The 21095-nt window shown below is 35.6% G+C and overlaps 1 protein-coding gene across 5 annotated transcripts in view; it reads right to left on the bottom strand.

Moving 5' to 3' along the window:
• UNC13C (unc-13 homolog C) overlaps positions 1–21095 on the bottom strand; it is a 228027-nt gene that overhangs the window by 178456 nt on the left and 28476 nt on the right. For all 5 annotated transcript variants that reach the window (XR_008468536.1, XM_054215056.1, XM_054215054.1 and 2 more), the window contains one exon: positions 14829–14895. Coding sequence is in view for 4 of the 5 variants with exons in the window: in XM_054215056.1 (XP_054071031.1) it covers positions 14829–14895 (67 nt within the window). In the remaining variant the exon portion in view is untranslated. The remainder of the gene's footprint in view (positions 1–14828; positions 14896–21095) is intronic.

Genomic DNA, 21095 nt, shown 5'->3' with positions numbered 1-21095 from the left:
ATATTTACAGTATACTGAGTGTACATTCAAAATATTATATAATACTATCATTACAAACTTTTCAGCAACTTTAAACAATCTCTCTAATCATCCCATCAGAAAATATATTAAAAAAAAAATCCCTCTGTTTTCTTCCAGGTATAGAATTTTAATCATCTAATTGTACTGGCCTGAGCCTTGGGATGGGCAATTCTCTGCCCTGAATTAGATCTCTCTTGGACAGCGGCTGCCATGGAGTGACTATGTGTGCATTACACCACTCTGTGTAACACAGATTATTTTAGAGAGCCGTGTTTTTTTTTTTTTTTTTTAAACTACTTACAAAAATTCTCTGCGAAACGTTTAGATTAAGGCAACAACTTTAATGGGTGAAATGTTACTTGAAGCCCTCTGGATTCCATCCTTCCCCCACAAAAAGATTTTAAATCTTTTCTAACTGTAGTCAACTAATCATTCCATTCAATTTTTAGAAGCCAAAAGTATGAAATGGACAGTTTTTATAAAGAAGTCTTTAGTTCAATAAATGCTAGCAATAATCTGTGACATTTACATTTGAAAAAATGACACAGGCACACACCACTACAACTACTGTTGACAGCAACACACACTAGGATGAGTAGGCACACACAGATAGGAGCCAAGGAGCCATGCTTGCTAAACACCCGAAATTACATTCATTGATAAGAACGGTAGATATTAAAGATAATTTTAAGTTTGCTGCAAAAATTTTATAATGAAAAAATACTTTCTTTGCTTCAATGTACTGACAGCTGTGGATCGATACTTAGATTTCCACCTGAAAGTAAGAACCTGGGCTTTAGATCTATCAACCTAATTGAATGACACAAATAGAATGAGAAAAAGCAAAGCCATACAAGAACCTTCTTAGGTGCCAAAGAATTTTTACGCTTCAGAGCTTCTGTTTTACTGTAATGGTGTCACAAGGCAGACTCTAACATACTACTTCATTCTTCCTAGTTTTCACACCACCACAGTTAAAAGAAAATTCGGAATTTTCAGTCTTCCTTGATATCTTAATGAATAGGAGATATTCTGAGCTTTCAGTCTTCTCCTCGATAAGACTCTGGAATCCCAGTACTTCACCTGTTATTTCCTAAGTGTTTCCACAGCAATATAGTCATTATGACAATGTTGTGCTGACATCACTGCAGGATCAAGCAAATGGTATAGTGACAGAAAACGTTTACACAACTCTTTTCAGGTTGTGTAAATTCCACTGGTAAAACCTCACTTATCTTTCATCATGACTTCTTTCTATATGAAAGGTCTTTGAGATTAAGTTAACCATAATTTTTATCATAATATCCTTTACAAAAGTAATTTATTATGAACAAGAGATGTTTTAACCTTAAACCCTACTTTTCACGTATTCTTAATGCTTTTAGACTCAACAGCATTCTCTCAACGCTTTTCTCAGTATGTCAATTTATAAACTAAGAATTAGCACTGATTTTTAGAACACTCAAACGTGTCATGTAAATTTACATTTTCAATTGCCAAATCATAGTTGTGTATTACACTAAATAAAGGCATTTAATTTTATATAATCGCTGATGCTTCATTCAGGAAACAACCATTGTACCACCTCCTCTCTGAAAAATAACAACTTTATGATCAGAGTTTATTTTCCACATCAGAAAGCAACTAAATAATGTTATACCAATGAATGCTTTCAAGGCACAAGAATTCCTGTCAGCCAAGGGTTAACATCAGTATTAAGATGCTGGAACTGACATTAACCCTTTTTGTATCAACATGTTATAAAAAGATATCTTACTTAAAACTGGGCTGCATTCAAATTAGAAATGCAACAGAATATTTTAAGAGATTTCAGGACTACTGAACAAGCAGATAAGCATTATTTTTAACATCTTAAATGTTTTCAACACATTTTTACTAGATATGTCCATTATAAGACAACTATTAGTGTCCTTAGTTTAAGGGCACATAGCTTTATGTTCTATTTCACTTATTACACAAAATCAGTAGTCTGTTGAAAAAAATATTATTAATAAGACTAAAAATGCAATAGGACCTAGGTGACTACAGAAAGCTGGGGGTTAATGAATACAGTCAGATTTTTATATCAGCATAATTCTTCCTCTTAAAGCAAAATGAACCATCAATCTCATAGTAAAAAATTAGTTTCAGTTACTATTACTTGGCTTATGGAATTGCAAGAGGCAAAATTACTAATGTTATCTTCTTGAACTTAAAAGGATGGACAAAAAAGTATTAAGTAGCTATGGGGTTTTTTTAGGTTATGGATTGAGGGAGGTGTATGAGAGAGAGTATTCTAACTCAGGTTTAGCTGTGGAACAGAATCAAGCATGTATTCTAAGCAAGCTGCCTCTTCAAAAGAAAGCTGCAGGGTGTTCATCTTGAAGATTAATCAAGACCCAGAAATACATAAGCATCCGTAAAGCTCAATTTATTACTAATCCTATCATGAACTAGGAAAAAAGTACTGGCAGATATAACCAAAACATAGTATGTTTTCACCATCTATTCATACATCTAAATTATTTATCTTTTTATACCAATTATAATGTTCCAATTCATTGTGAAATCAAATACTATACTGTCTTACTCAACTCATATTGCGAACTTACCAACATGACAAAATAAACCCCCCACTTTTTAATGAAGCGTTGATTGTAAAGTCCACAAGCCCAGACAGTTTCATCAACATTATAGCATTAGAAAGCAAATCAGTTACAAATCAATGCATAGCATTAGCTAGAACAGCAGGAGGTACACTCAGAATGAAAATAAGGAAACAAAGGAAACAGAAAAATGGATGTAGAATAGATACAAAAATACAAAGAGGATACATACCTGGAATAAATTCTTCTTAAAAATAAAACACAAATTACATACCACCATCTTTATATTATTTTCCATTTATGCAGAAATACTGTACACAACTCCATTAGTATTTTGCCATTGTTCCTTCAGCTTTAAAAACAGTACAATACAACATGAGGCTCCTTCTCAGTGATTCAACTCAAGTGCAATCAGGCATGCTGTTAGTCCGCAATGGTATCTGTTCTAAATTCCCCAGTATTCCCTAGGCGGCATTAAATGTTTTTTTCTTGTTGTTTTGGGTTTGTTTTTTTTTTTACTCTCTCTCCCGTTTTTTTTCCTCCTCCTACAACTTGTACTAACAGCTAAGAGTAATCATGGTGTTAGCTACTAATTCATTCTGCCGCTCAGCTTTATTCAGCTTTATTTCTCCTCTGTAATAGCAGAACGGGAGTCAGCGTCCTACTCCAGCTCAAATACAACATCAACATGAGAGAACAGTAATCATCCTGGTGGTTTATGTGCTGGTAACTTCACCCGTTGCTGTTTTCTCCTGCCACCGCTTCTGAATGCAGTATTTGCTGCAATAGCCACAGCCCTCCTGCGTGGAAGGCAGCCCTTCTGCTTCACAGATAGAGTAAAACAGGCTTATTGAGAAGCCTTGCTCACAGAAACACATGCAGTGCATCGTGAGAGCTAGCAGGTGCATCAGTGGCCACAAGGATAACAGCGTGAGATAGTATCTCTTGCTTGGTAGGGCCACGTTTCACCTAACCTTTTATTTATCAGTGTGACATGACCCAGTGAAAAAACTGTACAGCTATTTCTTTCAGCAGTGCTTTCATCAACAGCTGATCATTTTTGGTAATGAATCTGCTAAATAGGTTCACAACTATTATCATTCCATGATTATTTAAGGATGTTCCAGATAATAAGAAGCATATCATTCTGTTTTCCATGAAAAATATTTTGTACGTTCCCAATTAATACGTAGATGGTAGGACTCAGTCATTTGTTTACTGGGATTCAAATAGCAGAATGGATTATTATTGTGCATGCAGCGAGGAAATTATCCTGTACAGAATACAATGGGTGTTTTTTCAAATGTTAATTGATTTAACAGTGTGTGTAGGGCCACATTTAGCCTCGCATATATTGAAGATATAATTAAAACTCTGAGACATGAAGGACTATGGAAATACATCCAGAATGATTCTATATAAAACCATTCTACATACAAAGTATACACATAACCTAAGTGTAAAAGTTTCACAAAACATGTGTACATGCATAAAACCCTAGGTATACTACTATCCCCTTTTATCTTGGGAGACAACAGCACTGAAATGCCATATGAAATTCAAAGTTTTCAGCTAGTAAATTATGTGTATGGTTCCTGTATAAAAACCCCTAAACTTTGGACTTACTGGTAATAGCTGACACATTTGTAAAAGATAAGCTTGTAATTCAGTTATTTACTTAAAAATATATATTAAGGATACTTTGAACAAAATGTAGCACTTAAAAGTATTTAAGAATTCCTAATAATGCTCATTTAAAGCTTATTGGTTGTAGCTTTCACATTCTGCAATCCTTGTATTATTGTTAGAAATGAGATCTTGGGATACAATGCTTTTTAAGTACAATTTATAAATGGACCAGTTCTAGAATAAAATCTCTTACATACAGTGGTAAAATTAATATTTCAGATTTTTTTGTATATCATTGTAAAATAATTATAGACCATCATATTTATTATGTCCTGCTGAAATGAATGCAACCTATAAATATTCCATTAATTAGATTTATAGTTAAGAACTAGATGAATGAATGCTTCATTATTCAAATCTTATTGTAGTTATTAGCCTGTGGCATTTACTTAATATTCTGTCTAAACTTAAACTGATGCTTCAAATCTGCCACAGAGCATGCCAACAAAGAATACAATAAAACTTTTATGTAAGTGCACAATAGGAAATATTCCATTGATGTCAATACTCAGCGATATAGTCCTAATTACATGAGATGTAACAACAATGCCTCTCAAAATTAACAGGACTACTCACGTAAGGGTTAAAAAGAGAAAAAAAACAACCAACCAATAAAAATAATGAGGCTAGTCAAGCATTGTTGTGTATCAGCAGATAACATACTTACAAAAGAAATACATTAGGTTTTTATCAAGATTAAGCAAATGGTCTTGAGACTACAGAGACAGTAGTTATTGGGAATGTTTTGCAAAAAATATAAGGTTTTGTCATTTAATAAAAAACTGATTGCAAATAATGTTATAACACTTAATGTTGTCATCTTCAAGCAAGTTCCTAAGTACTGACCCTGTTTATACTAATCTGTTATGCTACCGGATGTTAAATATTTCGGTTTGAAGACACTTATTTGACAGCCGAGAATAAACAGGGAATTCTGCTCTGCCAAATGTATCATTCAATTCTTATTTAAGAAGGAAAACCAAACAACAATCCAAGACCTTCGGAACTAATTATGACTTACCTACCCTGGAATTAAAATTCTGTGTAGAACTTGCCCAAGCCAGCAAAATGCTGACTTTGCTTGTAATGATAGTGACCAGTAAGAATCTAGTTTCATGTATAAATACGCAGTAATTACTTGCAACTGTAGTTACCCAAATCCATCTTCATAACAAAGTTATGTTATACCTCTGTTCATGTAATCCTCACATAGGTATGATGTTAAGAACTTTCTACAGTAAATATATGAGCAGAGGTTTCCATTCTGTATTGTAGCTAAAATTCTCACAGTTCTAGTAGCTGAGATACTTGTAAGCCAATGACTGGAATGACACTACTGTGCATCTTGAAAAGGCATCCATGTCAGCCTTCAATAAACTAACACAAAGGAGCAGCTTGCAGGCGTGGGCCATTTGCATTTTTGTGGTTACTTGCCAGTAACCTCACATGTTGATGAAGCTGGCCTTAAAGAACCACACCTTTAAGGGTTCACACCGATTGTACTTCACAAACACAGTGTTTAAGACATAACTCCCACATGTAGAAGGAACAGGAGAAATACAGACTATGTACAGAGATGTTGCAATTTGTTACACAATTCTAGCCAATCCCTGTATCTTAATGGAGAAAACCAACAAAACCCCACTAAACCCAGACACCACACCCCAAACAAAAACCCCAAACCCCAATGGGCAGCTATAACACTTCATGGAGAGAACAGCTATTCTGTGTATCTGTTTCCAGGATTATATGGCCATGAGTTTCAGAGATGATTCTTGGAATTCTTAGAAATAAAAGTCTGTCCCGTGAAAATATTTCAATAATTTCTATCATTAAGTAATAAAACCAGTGTTAAATAACATATAACTAATAAATATTATGCAACTATTTATATTGTTTAATACTTATATTGAAATGGTGATAATTATCAACTGATGGAACAACTCTGAAGTAATTTATATTTCATGATGGATTTCAGCCTGTGAGTTGGAAAAGCTGTCACAGAATTAAAACTATCTCTTTCTCCCACTCCCCACTTCCCCGGTCTGCTTAAGGGATGGATATTTCATCCCTTCCATTAAAGAAAGGCAATAACCATGTCAATTCTTAAGGCGAATGAATCAATTTAAAATAAATCTAATAAATCCGTTGTTATATCACAATATTCTGACCTAGTCAGAGACGTCCAGTTTGGGGAGGTGTGTGTGTGAGAAGTGAGACCGAGTAGAAGGGCAGTTTCTCCCGCCAGTCTCACCGACTCCCCCCCGGCTGCCTTCAGCCGCAGAGCAGCACCGCGGCCCCCCCGCTCCCCGGCCCCGACCGCGCCCGTGCCGCTCCCAGCGCGCCCCCTGCTGGCGGCCGGCCTCCGGCCCGAGGGAGCCACACTCCATTACATCACGCTGCTTTTAATGAGTTTTGTTTTAACCCGTGGAAAGTTCTCACGTCTACAGCTCCTAATAGAATTTCTAGTCTACTGAAAATACAAAGACACGTATAGAATATAGCACCCCACATCCACCCTTTTTTGAAAGCACACAGTTTTAGCGATAATCCTCCCCATAAAAGATTTTTTTTTCTATACAATGATTTTTTTCTTTACTGTAAAACTCAGTGTTTTCTTCTAAAAAGAAGTATAATAAGATGGGAAACGAGAAAATAACTATTCGAGATACAAATCTTGGTATTTCATAAATGCATGGAATCCACCTGTGAGCTGTTTTAGATTTTACTTCAGAAGACTATGAAAAGGGTTTTGGAGTTTCTGAAATTATGAAGGCTAAGGCTACTACTTATTCTGCACTAAACCTTTTCCAAACACCTTAAACCAATTGCTAGGTTTATATAATCAAGCAGTTTGAATTCCATTAAGTGAAGTAAAACTACTGTTGAGATTTTTTTTTTTTAAACAGAAATTAACAGAGAAGAAGCAAACAATTTAAAAACATAACAGCTTCTTGCCAGCTGCAATTCAAACAAAAGCCCTGATCCCAGAAGGAATCACAAGATGGGATCACAGTGAAAAGCAAATGCAGAGAGAGGGGAAAGAAAAAAAAAACCAACAACAACTCAACAACAACTAAAAGAAAAAAATAAAGGCAGGCCGATAACTAAGCATATTTCAGGAGGAAATAGGGAGCTTTCTCCCAATATGGATATTATCAAGCACCCAGTCATACTGTTACACGTTTGAAGTGGTAACTTAAGAACAACATATGCTACTCCTGAAATTTAATGTTCTTTCCTTATGAATAATTTGTTCATTACTTGCCCTCTAGGAACGTGCTCATTCTAGAGACTATTTGATTTTCTTGTCTAGGAAAGATTCTGTGATTCTGTTAAAGTAGAATGTTTGCTAAATAATTTTTTAAAATCAAGAATCTGACTCAGTTCCCACTTTTCATGTAGGGAACTGTTTTTAGTTTGATCCTTTGCTTTAACTGATTTTTTGCAGATACTACTATAAAAGCATTAAACTCTTCATTAATCACAGAAAATACAGTATTTACATTTCTAAATGTTAAATCAGACTCTCATTCTGCTAAACTGTCTCTGATTCTGGGAGAAAACAGCAAAAGTTTTGGCAGAATATAGATCATCATTATTCTTCCACAATTGCAATATAACTAACTAATTGTGCAGCTTTGTACTTTACACAGAAAAATATGCTGATCTTTACAGAAATTAACGTAAAATGATCAAAGACTCTCATAAGTACATTTCAGGAATATACTTACTTTTTTTTTTCCTTTTATCCTAAAATTGTCAATTATCATCTGCATTATGCAAATACTTCTTTTTACTCTCTTAAAATTCCATATAAATTTATTACTAGTGCTATTGACAGGAAAGTATAATGAACTCAGAGTAACATAATTTGCCTTTTTTTTCACATTTGCCCCATTATACAAGTCAATTTTTATTATTCTCTCTTAAAAGTAATTTATTTCTATTGATTCTTTACATCTTGGTTGCAGATAAAATAACTCAGAATATGCAAGTGTTGCCTCAGATCTAACAATGTGCATTAGCCTTTCCTGGACCTTTCCTGCCTCTGGTCTATCAGTTTATGCATCCTCCCAGACGAGGTACTCATTGTTACCTTCAGCCTGGGGGTTCCAAGTTTCTTTGATCCAAGGTCTCCTCAAATACAGTACACATGTATGACCTTGGCTGAGCTTTACTGAGAAAGCTGTAATTATGATGTGAGCAAGACAAGAAGGGCAGGGAGATCAAACAAAAAAAAAAGGGGGGCTGTGTGTGAAAAAGGTTAGCAGCTCAAGATTTCAGAGGTAACATACTGATATGAAAAGCTATAAAATGGGAGAGGGGGAGGAAAGAGAATCTGAGGATAGCACTTCGATATCAGCAAGGATCGGACCATTTCAAGGAGTGGCAGAGGGACCCCTTCCCTGCTTGCCCAGCTGAACATGAAAATACACAAGAAACACTCGGTCTTATCAGGGTGATGTACACATCAATGATTAGCCTAGTAATTTCCTAATCTGAGCTTTCTGTTGTTCATATTAAGAAATGAATAGTTGCTCTGGACTCTTAAGTCCCATTTATCCTGCTTGCAGAGTCTCTTTGCATACAGTAAAGCTCATTGGAACAAAAGCAACCACCTAGAGTGGGAGAGTTACAGCATCTCCATTCCACGCAACCCTCAGTCATACACTTAAATTCAAGTATATACACTTAAATAACAGCTCTACTAACAGCACTGATTTGATTAAGAGTCATCTTGAGACTTGCCATGAGTGACAGCGGCATGGAAAGATTCAGCAATAGAAAGCACACCACCAAACTGGAAAATAAAAATTTCTTTGGTAGTGAATAAAAACAACCAACCCTACTAATCTGAAAATGGGTAAGGAGGGTAAATCAGGAGGAAAGTTCCATAATGATGAATTAGTAACTTTAAAGCTGACGCTGCAAGGATTCTAGAAGCTTAATGTTTGCAACAATCCTGCTTACAGTGCTAGGATTGCCAGAGCAAAGGGTTATATAATTTATCATAAACCTGGAAGCAAGGTAATTTGCTCTCCTGGATCTTCCCCCCCGCCCCCCAAGCCCTCTCTCTCTAGCTTAGATTTCATCTATATCATTCATTAGCTTCTCAGTATATGACCTGTCATTCGCTTTGCCAGGATTCTGAGTTCATCAGTGCTCCATTCTTGGCTGCTCTCAACTCTCTGTCCTATCTTACATCTCCCACTGATATGATTGCTGGTCGTCCCAATATTTCTCTCTCCTCACCCCGGGACTTCTTTCCCTTTCTTGCATTATGAGAGGTACTCTGCCAATCCTTATAATTAACAACCCCAACTCTCTCTAACTTAATGGATTCTTACCTTCACAATCTTAACTATTCATATTCAGAACCTTCAGTGCATTCCAAAAGCCAGCTTTTGCCTCCACAGAATGGTGCCCTTAAAGACTGGCACAGCTGATTCATACTCACTGGCTCATGTTTCCTATTTTATGCGAAGCACACATTCTCACTTGTAAACTTCATCTGATGAGAACCCTGTTGAGTTTCACAGTCTTCCAAGCATTGCCTCAAATGTTCACAAAACGCTCTATAATTCAATTACGAATCTGCTCCAGGAGCTGTATAACTCTATAGTACATTCACTTAGCCACAGGCTACCAATAAAACCAGTAATAAATCATTTAATATGAGTCCAAAGACAACCTGTGAAATGCTATAATGTGGTTACTCAAAATAGATATTGAAACAGGAGGAAGGGAAAGAATGTTACAATGGTACCTTTTTGAACTCTGAAACAAAGGAGAGAATTGAAGTTTAATTGTAGAAGAGAGCATGTTACATTCCTGTTTGTTGATTTTCTTTTATGACAGTCAACAGAGAAATCTTAGGTTTCTTACCCTCTGTTATGAATCATGATATCTCAGTTTTTGAAGAGGAAAGCAAAGTGATAATTCCTTTTCTGACCTTGCGTAACAGAATCTTCAAATAATGGTGCAGCAGTTCATAAAGGTTTCTCACAGGGTCTACCATTCTTAATACCTTCAATTAACTGAAGAAAGCAATTTTTAACTTTCACATTGATTTTTAATCATAAAATACCTAAACTTACAACACCATAGGAAAAATTAAGTGTAGCTTTATTCAGATAAAGGACATGTCAGTTTTCTTTTCTTCAAAATTCTAGTGACTTTTTGATACATTTTCCCTGAGAGACTTTTAGAGGAAGTCATTCCAGAAAAAAAAATGCTAGGGAGTTTACTTAAAAAGATAGGAAATAAGAGAAACAAAAGCAGTTCTTTGGTCAAAGTTGAGGTAAGGATGATTTTATATCCTGCACAAAAGCCATGAGATGTGAAGACAAGGTGGTGGATTAAATTTTAATTTAAAACTTAATCCAATTATAATTAATCTGTGCTGGATAATTTACCAACAGCATAAAACTTGCAATTGATTCCATACATCTAGCAGCTATATTTATTGCCTTTTATGAATTTCCTTCATGCCTCTGATATGAGAGTTTTTATCCTGACCTATTAGCTGAATTTCTAATCCATTATCTCTGCTTAGAAACACGTATTCCAGGCTGCAATCAGCATGAAGTCATGCATGATTTTTGAACCCATGAATGAAGATGAATCCACGTCTTTGAGGAAATAATTGATGCTATTTGCAAGCATTGTACTCCTCTCACCTTTTTGTCAAAGCAAACTTTCCAAACACCACTTTTTGAAAGCCTCAAGGGCAACTATTAAGTGATTTTAGAACTGCTAATCCAGACTCCCCATATTGACCTTTTTACCTTCTTCATGTAAACTCAAACAGTTCAGATGCAAGACAGTCAAGATAATTTGTACTATAGAAATAGAACTGCTTGATGTAACCAATCAATGTGATTCATAAAGAAAAGACATCCAGGAAAGTCCTTTAACTCCTCAGATATTTTGAGCTTCCTCATGGCATCAATTAACATTCTAAACCACTGTTAAAATATCTTAAAGTTCGCAAACTTGCACTGATACTAAATTCACTTAATTTAAAAGAAAGTGTACTTCAACATTTTTTTGTTTTTGAATTGTCAGTTTGTAACTTTTTGTTTACATATTTCATCTTTGAAATAAAGTCACTAAACTTTAAGAAATGCAGCTTGTTTGCTGACAGACATTTGGCCCAATCAATATGCCGATTGTTACTTGAGCACTATGATTACTTTTGAATTGCATCAGGATACAAAATATCTATTATTAATACTTCATGAAAAGGAAAAGCCTGCCTATTCCCACTTTAAGACACACTTGCATACAGAATATTACTTAAAATGCAGGGTTAAAAAATTGTTCAACTGAAAGATTGATTTTAAAAAATTTGCAATTTCTTTGGGCCTATTGAAATCTTTTAAAGGGAAGCTTTGCATTAGTCTCATAACCCCATGGCTCCTAAAAAGAGAATGATTTCTGCTTACCCAGTCCTAAATTCCCATCGCTGTCACTGTGTAATATCTCCTTTAGTATTAGTTTATCAAGTTTTGTTTCTGAATTAGACAGTAAATCAATAGTGCTGACAGAACTAAGCTACTGATAACTTTTCTGACAGTGAGCATTTTCATACTGAGCATCACCACTGCATCCATCATATAGTTAACCATGAATCACAAAGAACAGCACAAGAACAATCCACAGTGAATATTTAATTCTATATCATCGTTTTTTAAATATTGGAACACACATCAATTTTTTTTATTTAATGGCATATACTGTGACATACAGATGTGCTATGCTCATTTTGCAACCTAAGATATAAGGCACGTAGGGAAGATTTGCCTAGGTCAGTCTCTGTCACTATCACTGTTGATCTTCAGGTTGTAAGACCAGTAAATGTAGTGCCACTATTTCACCACCTTTTATTTCCAATACTCGCTATTATCACTAAACACAGTTGTGGAATGATAGAAGGGGTAACTCACACAAGTAGTCTCCTGCTTAATGTTAGCCTTAGGAACTAATTACTATACTCTGTACTTCATAAAAAGCATACCCATCTCAGAGAGGTGACAATTATTTGTTCAAGTGATTTTATTTCAGTGGCAAAACAGTCTCTACTACACATAGGATTAGTAGCTAAAGAAATAATCAAAGTGACATACACAACTGGGGTGGGAAGGAGGATGGGGGAAAATCCCTTTGATTGTACTCAAGGCTGACACCCAGTTAAAAGAAAAAACACCTCTAAATGTATCTTCTCATTATCGGCAGTACTTCATAGTGTTTATTTCAAATCTGTTAGAGAACTATGGAAAACAGACAAACCCCTCCCTGTTCACTGTTCCTGGCAATACAGTGAACATGAAACTGAAAAACAGATACTAGCATTAGATTATTGTAAAAGAATTCTATTTTGGATTTTTGTTTTTAATCGATAAGCAGAGCAGCAGTTAAAGGACCCTATCTACTCCAGCATTGTCTTTTTAAAAGCTATTAATTCCTGACATGCAATTTTCCCTCAAATGCTTAACTCCTCTCCCTTCGCAAATATGGGAAGGATTTCTTAATGCTTTAACTTAGCATTGCTATATCCTATATGATTGCAAGAAGGCCTAACTATTGTTTTTTCAAACAGTCATCAAGGCATTTTATTATATAAAAAGACACTCTCCAAAACATCAATTTGGCACTTTTCCTATCTGGTCAATGTTTGAGTAAATATTCATTAGCTACAATGCCTCTGGTGAACCACTGGATGTCATCTCACATTTGATCAGAACTGCCTAATTCAATTTCTTATTTCCATAGGTTACTATCAAAAGCATACTTTCCAAATATTCTTACTGGAATTTAAGCCACATATATTTTACATACAGTAAGAATTCATGGTTGTTTCATCTGTGAGGAAATACCTGAAGCTATAGCACTTCACTTCTCCTTTATAGGCAGGTATTTTGTACTTGTCTATTTTAAAGACTATCCACCTGAGAAATCTCCCCCCACACACCCATCCCTGTTCCAAAATAAACCCCCTTCCTAAACCTCAAAGAACACTCAAAAAACCCACAGCAATTATTGTTACTTCTCTCTTCTTAAAGGCCTCTGGTGATGGATACCCTACCTACAGCCTGCTCCAATGCCTAAAAACCTTCCCCGTGGTTACTCAAGGTCATTATTTCTTTTTCCAGCTCCTTATGGATATGGGAAGTTGCCTTCTTGTAGAAGCAGGATCTTACAGTATAAATACCTACATATAGGGATTACTTTCTCTGGAAAATTACTTATTTTGCTTTATCTTTCTGCTTGCCTCCATTACAAGGCTCTGTGAATTGTATCTTCTGTAAAATACATCAGCATTGTTTAGTTTTCTGTTCTTGTGCTGCATGTTCGTTTTGTCAATGGCCCTTTTTTAGCCACAAGAATAATTGCAAGTGTAAAGCTTACTTTGATTAGGCATTGGCAGACATTCATCCTTCATTCCTCTCCAATTTTCTGAGCAAAGAACGGCACTTCATGTCACATCAATTGTACTAAATCAACAATGGGATGATACCAGTGTACTGCTTCTGAAAACCAGTTTATGTTCAGAACAAAAAGACAAAGCCAAAAGACCAAGGCAACCCACAACCTAAGCCACTGAAGCATAAATACACATATTTCAGGCAAAATAACTTTAACAGGAGAAAAATCTTATTCAAATTAATTTGTAGGTAGAAAAAAGAAGGAAATTAAAGTCTCCATGTTTAAGCAAACTACAAATCTGATGTAACAAGCGACGAGATCATACATTTCATTTTGCTTTGTGCGAGATCTGTTAACGTGTGCATAGGCGCAGGAAAAATCAAAAGCTTAGTTGAATAAAATGCTAGCATGTAACTTCACATATACACATCTACTTTTCACTAAGAAAGGCCATTTATTAAGAATAGGTTTAGAACCAAGTTCTGACGAATCTTCAGCATTAGGCACATGCTTGGTGCAGGCATCACGGTAAGGACACAAGTTACCCAATTGAGAATACAGAACTGGACATTATAACTGTGTTATAATAACATTCTGCACTGCAAGAAAGAGCCATGTGAAGGGACTGCACAGCTGTGCTCACCTGTGCACATCAAACATTACCAGCAGCCAAAGTTGAACAGTTTAATGCAAAAAACGGGATTTTAAGTCTTGGATTATTAGTTCCTTTCTTTTATCCAGAAGTGGCACACAACTGAAGATATGGTTTCTGGATTTGTATGCAACACAGTTAAGATAGCCAAACTACAATCGTTTCTCATGCACCTAAAGAAAGTTTCAGAATCTCATCCTCTTTCTGTTTAAAAGAAAAAAATCCTGAGGTGAGGGAACCACAGAGATTTAAGAAGCAATAGGAGGAATTGTCTTGTCTATCAGAAACTCAGCAGCCACATCCTCAAACCCTGCTGTAACTGAATAGCAGTTTACATGAACTAGAAACCTTATACTAAATTCTCCATCCATCTGAGAAAATGTTTGAAATGACAGTAACACATCAGTAGTTTTAAGAGCAGCTCTTACCTTCTGAATAGCCCTGGCCCATCTTGCTTTTGCAAAATTACTTCCATCAGCTTGATCTTTATTTCTCCTGGAAAAAGGGGGGAAGAAAAACCACAAGTACTCAGAACAGCAAAGTATGAAAAAAAATAAAATTAAAACCACCCTGACAAGTCTATGGACAAGTTGATCAAAGTCAGCTAGAACCATCATCCATTTCCTCTATATTTTCTCTGTATATAGTATCCTCTATATACTAGAAAATATTAGCTCTGTGGAAGTTGGCCTTAATATAAAGTTATGAAAACTTATCATGGTAGTTAGCATAAGGGTAACTTTACATTTATCAGGAAAAGAGCTGATCCGAAATCATGCACTCTCATCTTCCTATTCAATGTGATAAGCTGTTCAGTAAGTACTATTTCAGTGAGTGGATTCACAGGTGGCTTTGCTTTGTCAATACTAAATCGAAACAAACTATGGAAAATAATGGAGGAAAACACTTCATTATGATATATTTAGCCCTCAACATGGAAGATTTATTTTATTCATATTTGATGAATGACATGACACCATGAGTTAGATCAATATTTGTTGCGGGGGATGACCAGGCTAAAGACAGTCATCTAGTGTATTTTTCCATTATTTGCATCTGTTTTTAACTCCCGCCCACTTTTTCCAAAAGGCAAATAAGAGCATCAATCTAAGAAAACTTGATATTTCTATTTCAAACAGCTTTGTTTCTATGATTTGAATGTTAAAATCAAATATATCAAGTTGAAAATAATGTTTTTCAAGTTTGATAATTAATATTCTGTCTTATGTTCACTACAATTGAAGAAACGGGTAGAGAAAACTCATTTCCCCTCCCCATTTATTTCCAACTACTCTGCTACTCTCTACTTAGGCTGTTAGTTGATAAACTGAACCAGAATGTTTACAGGGAAGAGTGCCCAGACCTGATGGTGATTTGACTGTGAAGTCATATCACGGCATATATATAGTTGATTCAGTATACTGGGAAAAATAAACAGACACTAGACAGTAACTACAGCAAAACACATGGCAGTATCTCCATATGCTGGATTTTCTCTGCTGTAACAGAATATTAAACTGCAGTTCTGAAGCAATTCCCATCTATCCAGGCATTCTGAAGCAATTAAGATATGTTCAAGCAGAGAAGACTGGCTCACAGTATCCTCTTTGGTTACAGGGGTTCCATTAGTTCTAGGAGTATACTGGCTTAAAAAGACATGATCCTTGCCCCTTATATTATTAAAAGAGTATAAAAAAGCATCAGTAAAGGAATATATTTCCCAATTATAGTTGTTCATAAGTCAGGATTACAAGGACTTTGACATCAAATGGCAGGAGGAGAAGAGAAAAGAAAAAACAACAACAACAAAAAAAAACCACCAAGAGAGGAAAAAAAAAAAGGAAATTTTCCCTCAGTAAAGGTATATCCTTGTGAGACAGAGCAAGATTTGGTCACAAAGTCTTTGCAAACTGCACTAAAGGAGTTATTGACGTGACATCCTGTAACCATTTATACCTCTCAAGACCTAGGAATAAAGCTCTACAAGGAAAAGAAAAAAAAGCAACCCCAAAACAACACCGCCCCATGAAAAAGTCACCACAACAAAAACTTATATTTGATCAGATAAGCATCATTAACAGAACTCTAACAAATATTTGAAATAAGAATCTGTTATGCAATTGGTTGTCCCCCTAGAGAAGTTGTACAGCTACACAGGCCAACTATAATGAGGCTTCATTATTCAGCTATTTCACCAGACCCGTGAAGAATGTTGGTTTAAGCTGAAAAATGCTAATTCAGTTCAGGACTATTAAGTACAGGTTAAAATAGTAACCTGTTAATTTGTATAGACTCTACCACTCTTGTAAGAATCTAAGTAATTCAAAAGATACTGCCTTGCACAGTAACAGTTAAGTAGCAAAATAAAAGTATACAGTAAAATTCTATAGGTACAATCTACAGAGGACAGAGGCCTGCCTAAGTAAAGTTGCAGCGTATTTCTACTATACTTCAGTGATATCCTTAGGTCCACACATTACTATTTAATTATCTTGGACTTTTAGAATAGTGCTCCTCTATGTGAGGAGAAAAATGTTCTCTCTGATATGCACAGCTGAGTGCACTGATGCAAACAAAGCATGAAGAGGCTTGTCTTCCCCTCCCCTCATCTCTGAGCTGCATGTTTGCAGATTCAGCCTTTTTCCTTTTCACAAAAAGAAATATACTTTTTTTTATTGTAAGGTAAATCAGCCAAATGATACTAGTATAAGTAGTCCACCCCATCCTGCATCTGTTAACTAGACTGGAAATACTAGGTAATAATTAGCCTTAGGAATTATTAGGGTAACTAACCTCAAGGTCAGATGGAGAGTTGGTTGTCAATGTTGATTCATAAGAAATGGAGAAAAACAGCTTTCTCTGCCTTAACTGAAAGTACGTAGGGTCAAGAGTATTCTTAAGCATTGAGGCATAAGGTACACATGCAGACAAAAACTTTTAACTGGTTTGGAACTCTTATAGAAAGTCATTGGTTTGTGATCAGATTGCTGAGCAGTGCAGACAAGCAGGCACTTCAATACCGTTCTTTTTAGGATATACTTCTTATGCCACATAAAAGCAGCATAGACAGACAGTAGGAACAGCTTTTTACCTATCCACTTCCTGTTGACACAGTGATCAGTCCAGTTTAGACAACAAATGATTCTTAAATTTCTATTCAGATCTATAAAAACTAATTTGCTACCTGGCAGAAAACAGTTTCTCAATACTGAATAAAGCCTCCAGATGACATGCAGTTTACAGGAATTATGAGTAGCAAAGACCACCAGATACCGCTGAGGAAAATCTGTACTGGTAACTGAACTACATACAAGGAACGTATTTTGTTCCTTACCAAATACATAGCTATGATTTTTTGAAACAAAGAACATAAGCAATATGAGCAGATTAGGAGAACTCCACACAAGCATTAAATCAGAAAATAAGGGGATCATAGCTGATAATCAGAAAAGCATTAATTCCACATGGTAGCACAACCAAAAAGCTTGGAAAAAAACAAGACAAATGCCTTAAGAGTGCCTGAAAATCATACTGATTCACTGTTGCTACAACATAACGGCCAACTGTGGTCTCTGAACCAGTGCAGTTCACAAGAACAATGAGAAGGGAAAAAAATAGAAGAGAAGCCTCATAACGAGAAGTCCAGCAATATTCACATATAAGGAGTTGAGCAAGCAGCCTAGGTCAAAGTTTTGATGCACTGTGCATCAAACTTAGCAGGCCTCCACATCTCCTAGCCATAAGGATCAAAATAACCAAACTCATTGCAGTCAATTTACCAAGAGAAGACAGTTAAGTGCAAAGGAATGCACAGGCTAGACAAACATGAGGGCTGTTCAGTCTGGTTTATCAAAAGCTAAGGATTTTTAATAGAAAACCAAAGTTACACTGATGCTTTTATTTAATAGATGTTTTCCCTCTCAATTATGTTGCCCAAATACATTAAAATTGGTCTAGCATTTCAATGATGATTTGCATTTTCATGACACTTCTTGTAAAATTAAATCTCACTACAGGCTTCGTTGTAAAGCAGTTAATTATATAGCACTTGCAATGTGGCCACATACAGACAAATAATGACATCCTCTGAATGCTTATTTGTTTGCAATAGGCAGTCCTGAACATCTGCATTGATTTCTAACTATTCATCATTAGCATCAATTTTGTCAGCTTTGAATATAACTGGAAATAATTTATGGAAGAAAAATTGAAATAATTGCACTCTATTTCGACATATTATGACTTTTTTAACCGGCAAGTTCCACTCCCCACTAGCAACAGTCATGCTGGAACTAACATCTTGTGCTTAAATCAATCTCTGATAGATCAGGCAGAGCTGTATTTCAGTAGCGTGTGTGTGTGTTTTGCTTCCTTTAAGTAACTTTCTGAAAAGCATCTGATAGTGGTCATGGGATAAGGATGCTGATGGTAACTTCTGGTTTTATTCTGCATTCTTTTATAGTTCAGAAGGAGGATAGGAAAGAATAACTAAAGATGAAGAACAGCTTCTGTGTTCTTTGGAATACCAAAAAGAGTACTTTCAAGTACTACATTTCTAATGCTGTAACTTTTGAAAAACACTCAATTTAACGTGCATTGGAAGTATATAATAAGTTCATAAGATACTTGAAACTTCTGGGGGAGGATTTCCACATCTGTTACTCATTTAGACTGCAGCGGCACAAGCTATTCAGGAATATCTCTAACTGTAGGTGCAGTGAAGCAGTAGATGCAGAAGTTGCTATCACTGCTAGCCTTGCACATCAGGCCAAAGTGACATTAGTAATATTGCATACACCTGGGCTACAATAAACTTGTCCTTGTTATAGCACCTGCCAGGAAATCATCTGAAGCTGACTGCACTGAAATAGTTTCCAGCTGTAAACAAGGTGCTTTGCATCACTACCTTCAAGTCAACTCATGCCCTTAGAAGAAGGGGACACTACTATTGAAAAGTGTATCTGGGATGTGGAACTATAAAAATGGTATCCCATTAAGGATTATTATACTATAAAGCTATATTTCAATTTTAATTTATTTCATAGGCCTCAATTATACAGTACAGAAAAGAATCAGTATAACACTAAAAAGCTGTGCGATAAATAGCAGTTTAGTAAAACACTAGGAAGATCTGTAGGCAGTATGTGTCCATCTTAGCTATAATCATGTTAACAGGAAGTGAATGATTTCATAAAATTGCAAAGGAGAATTAAGTGAGCTAGGCTTTCCACAGTTAGCTATATCACAGTAAGACTTACTTTAAGCTTCACATAAATTCATATGATTTAGTATTACCCAACTACCTCACATAGATATTTTTGCGTCTCAGTGACAACAGAAGGCAGACTTTGCTCTAAGATACTTTTTTTGTAGCATTAAATCTATACCCCTACAGAGGTTCCCATTTACAGATGTGCAAGTTGCACTTAAAAATTTAGTTTCCAAACACTACAGCAGAGAACTAAATTTGCAAACAGCAACCAGTTACTCATCTCTACGGTAAGATTTTAGTTTTAGAATTGACTATATTTTTTTTTCTTTTGCATTTGCTTTCTTATTGTCTACAATCATAGGTTTCAGCAGCTATATTATCATCTTCAATCGTATGTTTACATCAGTTGTATTACTGCTGGTTTTCCCTTCGAATAGTTTACAGTTTTGAGTTCTTGGTGGGTTTTGTCTGTTTGTTCACTTTAAAACTAAAATTGCGAGGCCTTACTTTCTCTGGGACAAGGTATGACGTTTCATCTTATCAGCTTGTATTTTGAGAGCAACATTATCTACCGTAATAAAATAACATTTTCTGATTTCTTTGAGATCACTGTGTACCTGCCTAAAACACATAGCAATAACATCCATCTTCTTACCATTCAGATGCAAATGTTTAGTAACACATGAACAGAAACTAAAATACACTTACATATATGCTTTAGTTTAGTTCTTCGATTTTTTCTTCCCCCGCCCTTTTTCAGGTTACTTACCTCATCATTAAGAACTTAAGTATTATATAAGACCTATGTCTTTTGACTCACCTCTAGAGAAAATGAATGAAGTTTCAAGGTATACATTTGTCCCCATAGCAGAACTCATATTTTTTTTCCAAGTTTGAATAGTTCCTCCACCTTTTCCCCAAGATTTTCATAGGCATAACTGATGTTGATCTTCATAGTTTCCTGCAGGAAGATGCTTATTCCTGCTTGCTTTTAGAAATACCCCTCAGCCAAGTCCATTATCTGCACAGCTGCTAAAGATAACCCATCAATAACTGCAGCCTGATTACCCCTCCACTTCCTGAACATAATTAACTATTGCAAAGGAAGTACTTTCCCTCTCCCTACTGTGTTTTCACCCTTCAAGCTATACATTTATAGGGTGGTCTTGTTTCTGTTAAAGCTGATTCAGGAAGTCAGAGCTTACTTTAACATTATTTTCCAGTTAGGTTCTGTTAGTTGTGTTCTGACTTACAATATGATGCAACAAACTTTTCTATCGTCACAGACGAAGAGACAGCAAACTATTCTGTGTACCTTAGAATGGGTACTGGGAAAGGGAGATAATTAATTCGATATACTATGAATTTAATGCATAAGTTGTGCTTGTCCTGAATTTTACTAACATAATTATAATTAAACTAATAACAATTACTTTATTTAATTATACATGTTTCACTACCTCCTTTTGAGTAAGACCCATAA

This window comes from Rissa tridactyla, chromosome 9 (assembly GCF_028500815.1).
Source record: "Rissa tridactyla isolate bRisTri1 chromosome 9, bRisTri1.patW.cur.20221130, whole genome shotgun sequence".
NCBI classification, from domain to species: domain Eukaryota; kingdom Metazoa; phylum Chordata; class Aves; order Charadriiformes; family Laridae; genus Rissa; species Rissa tridactyla.
The sequence above is the reverse complement of the archived record's forward strand: the minus strand, read 5'-3'. Positions and strand labels throughout refer to the sequence as shown.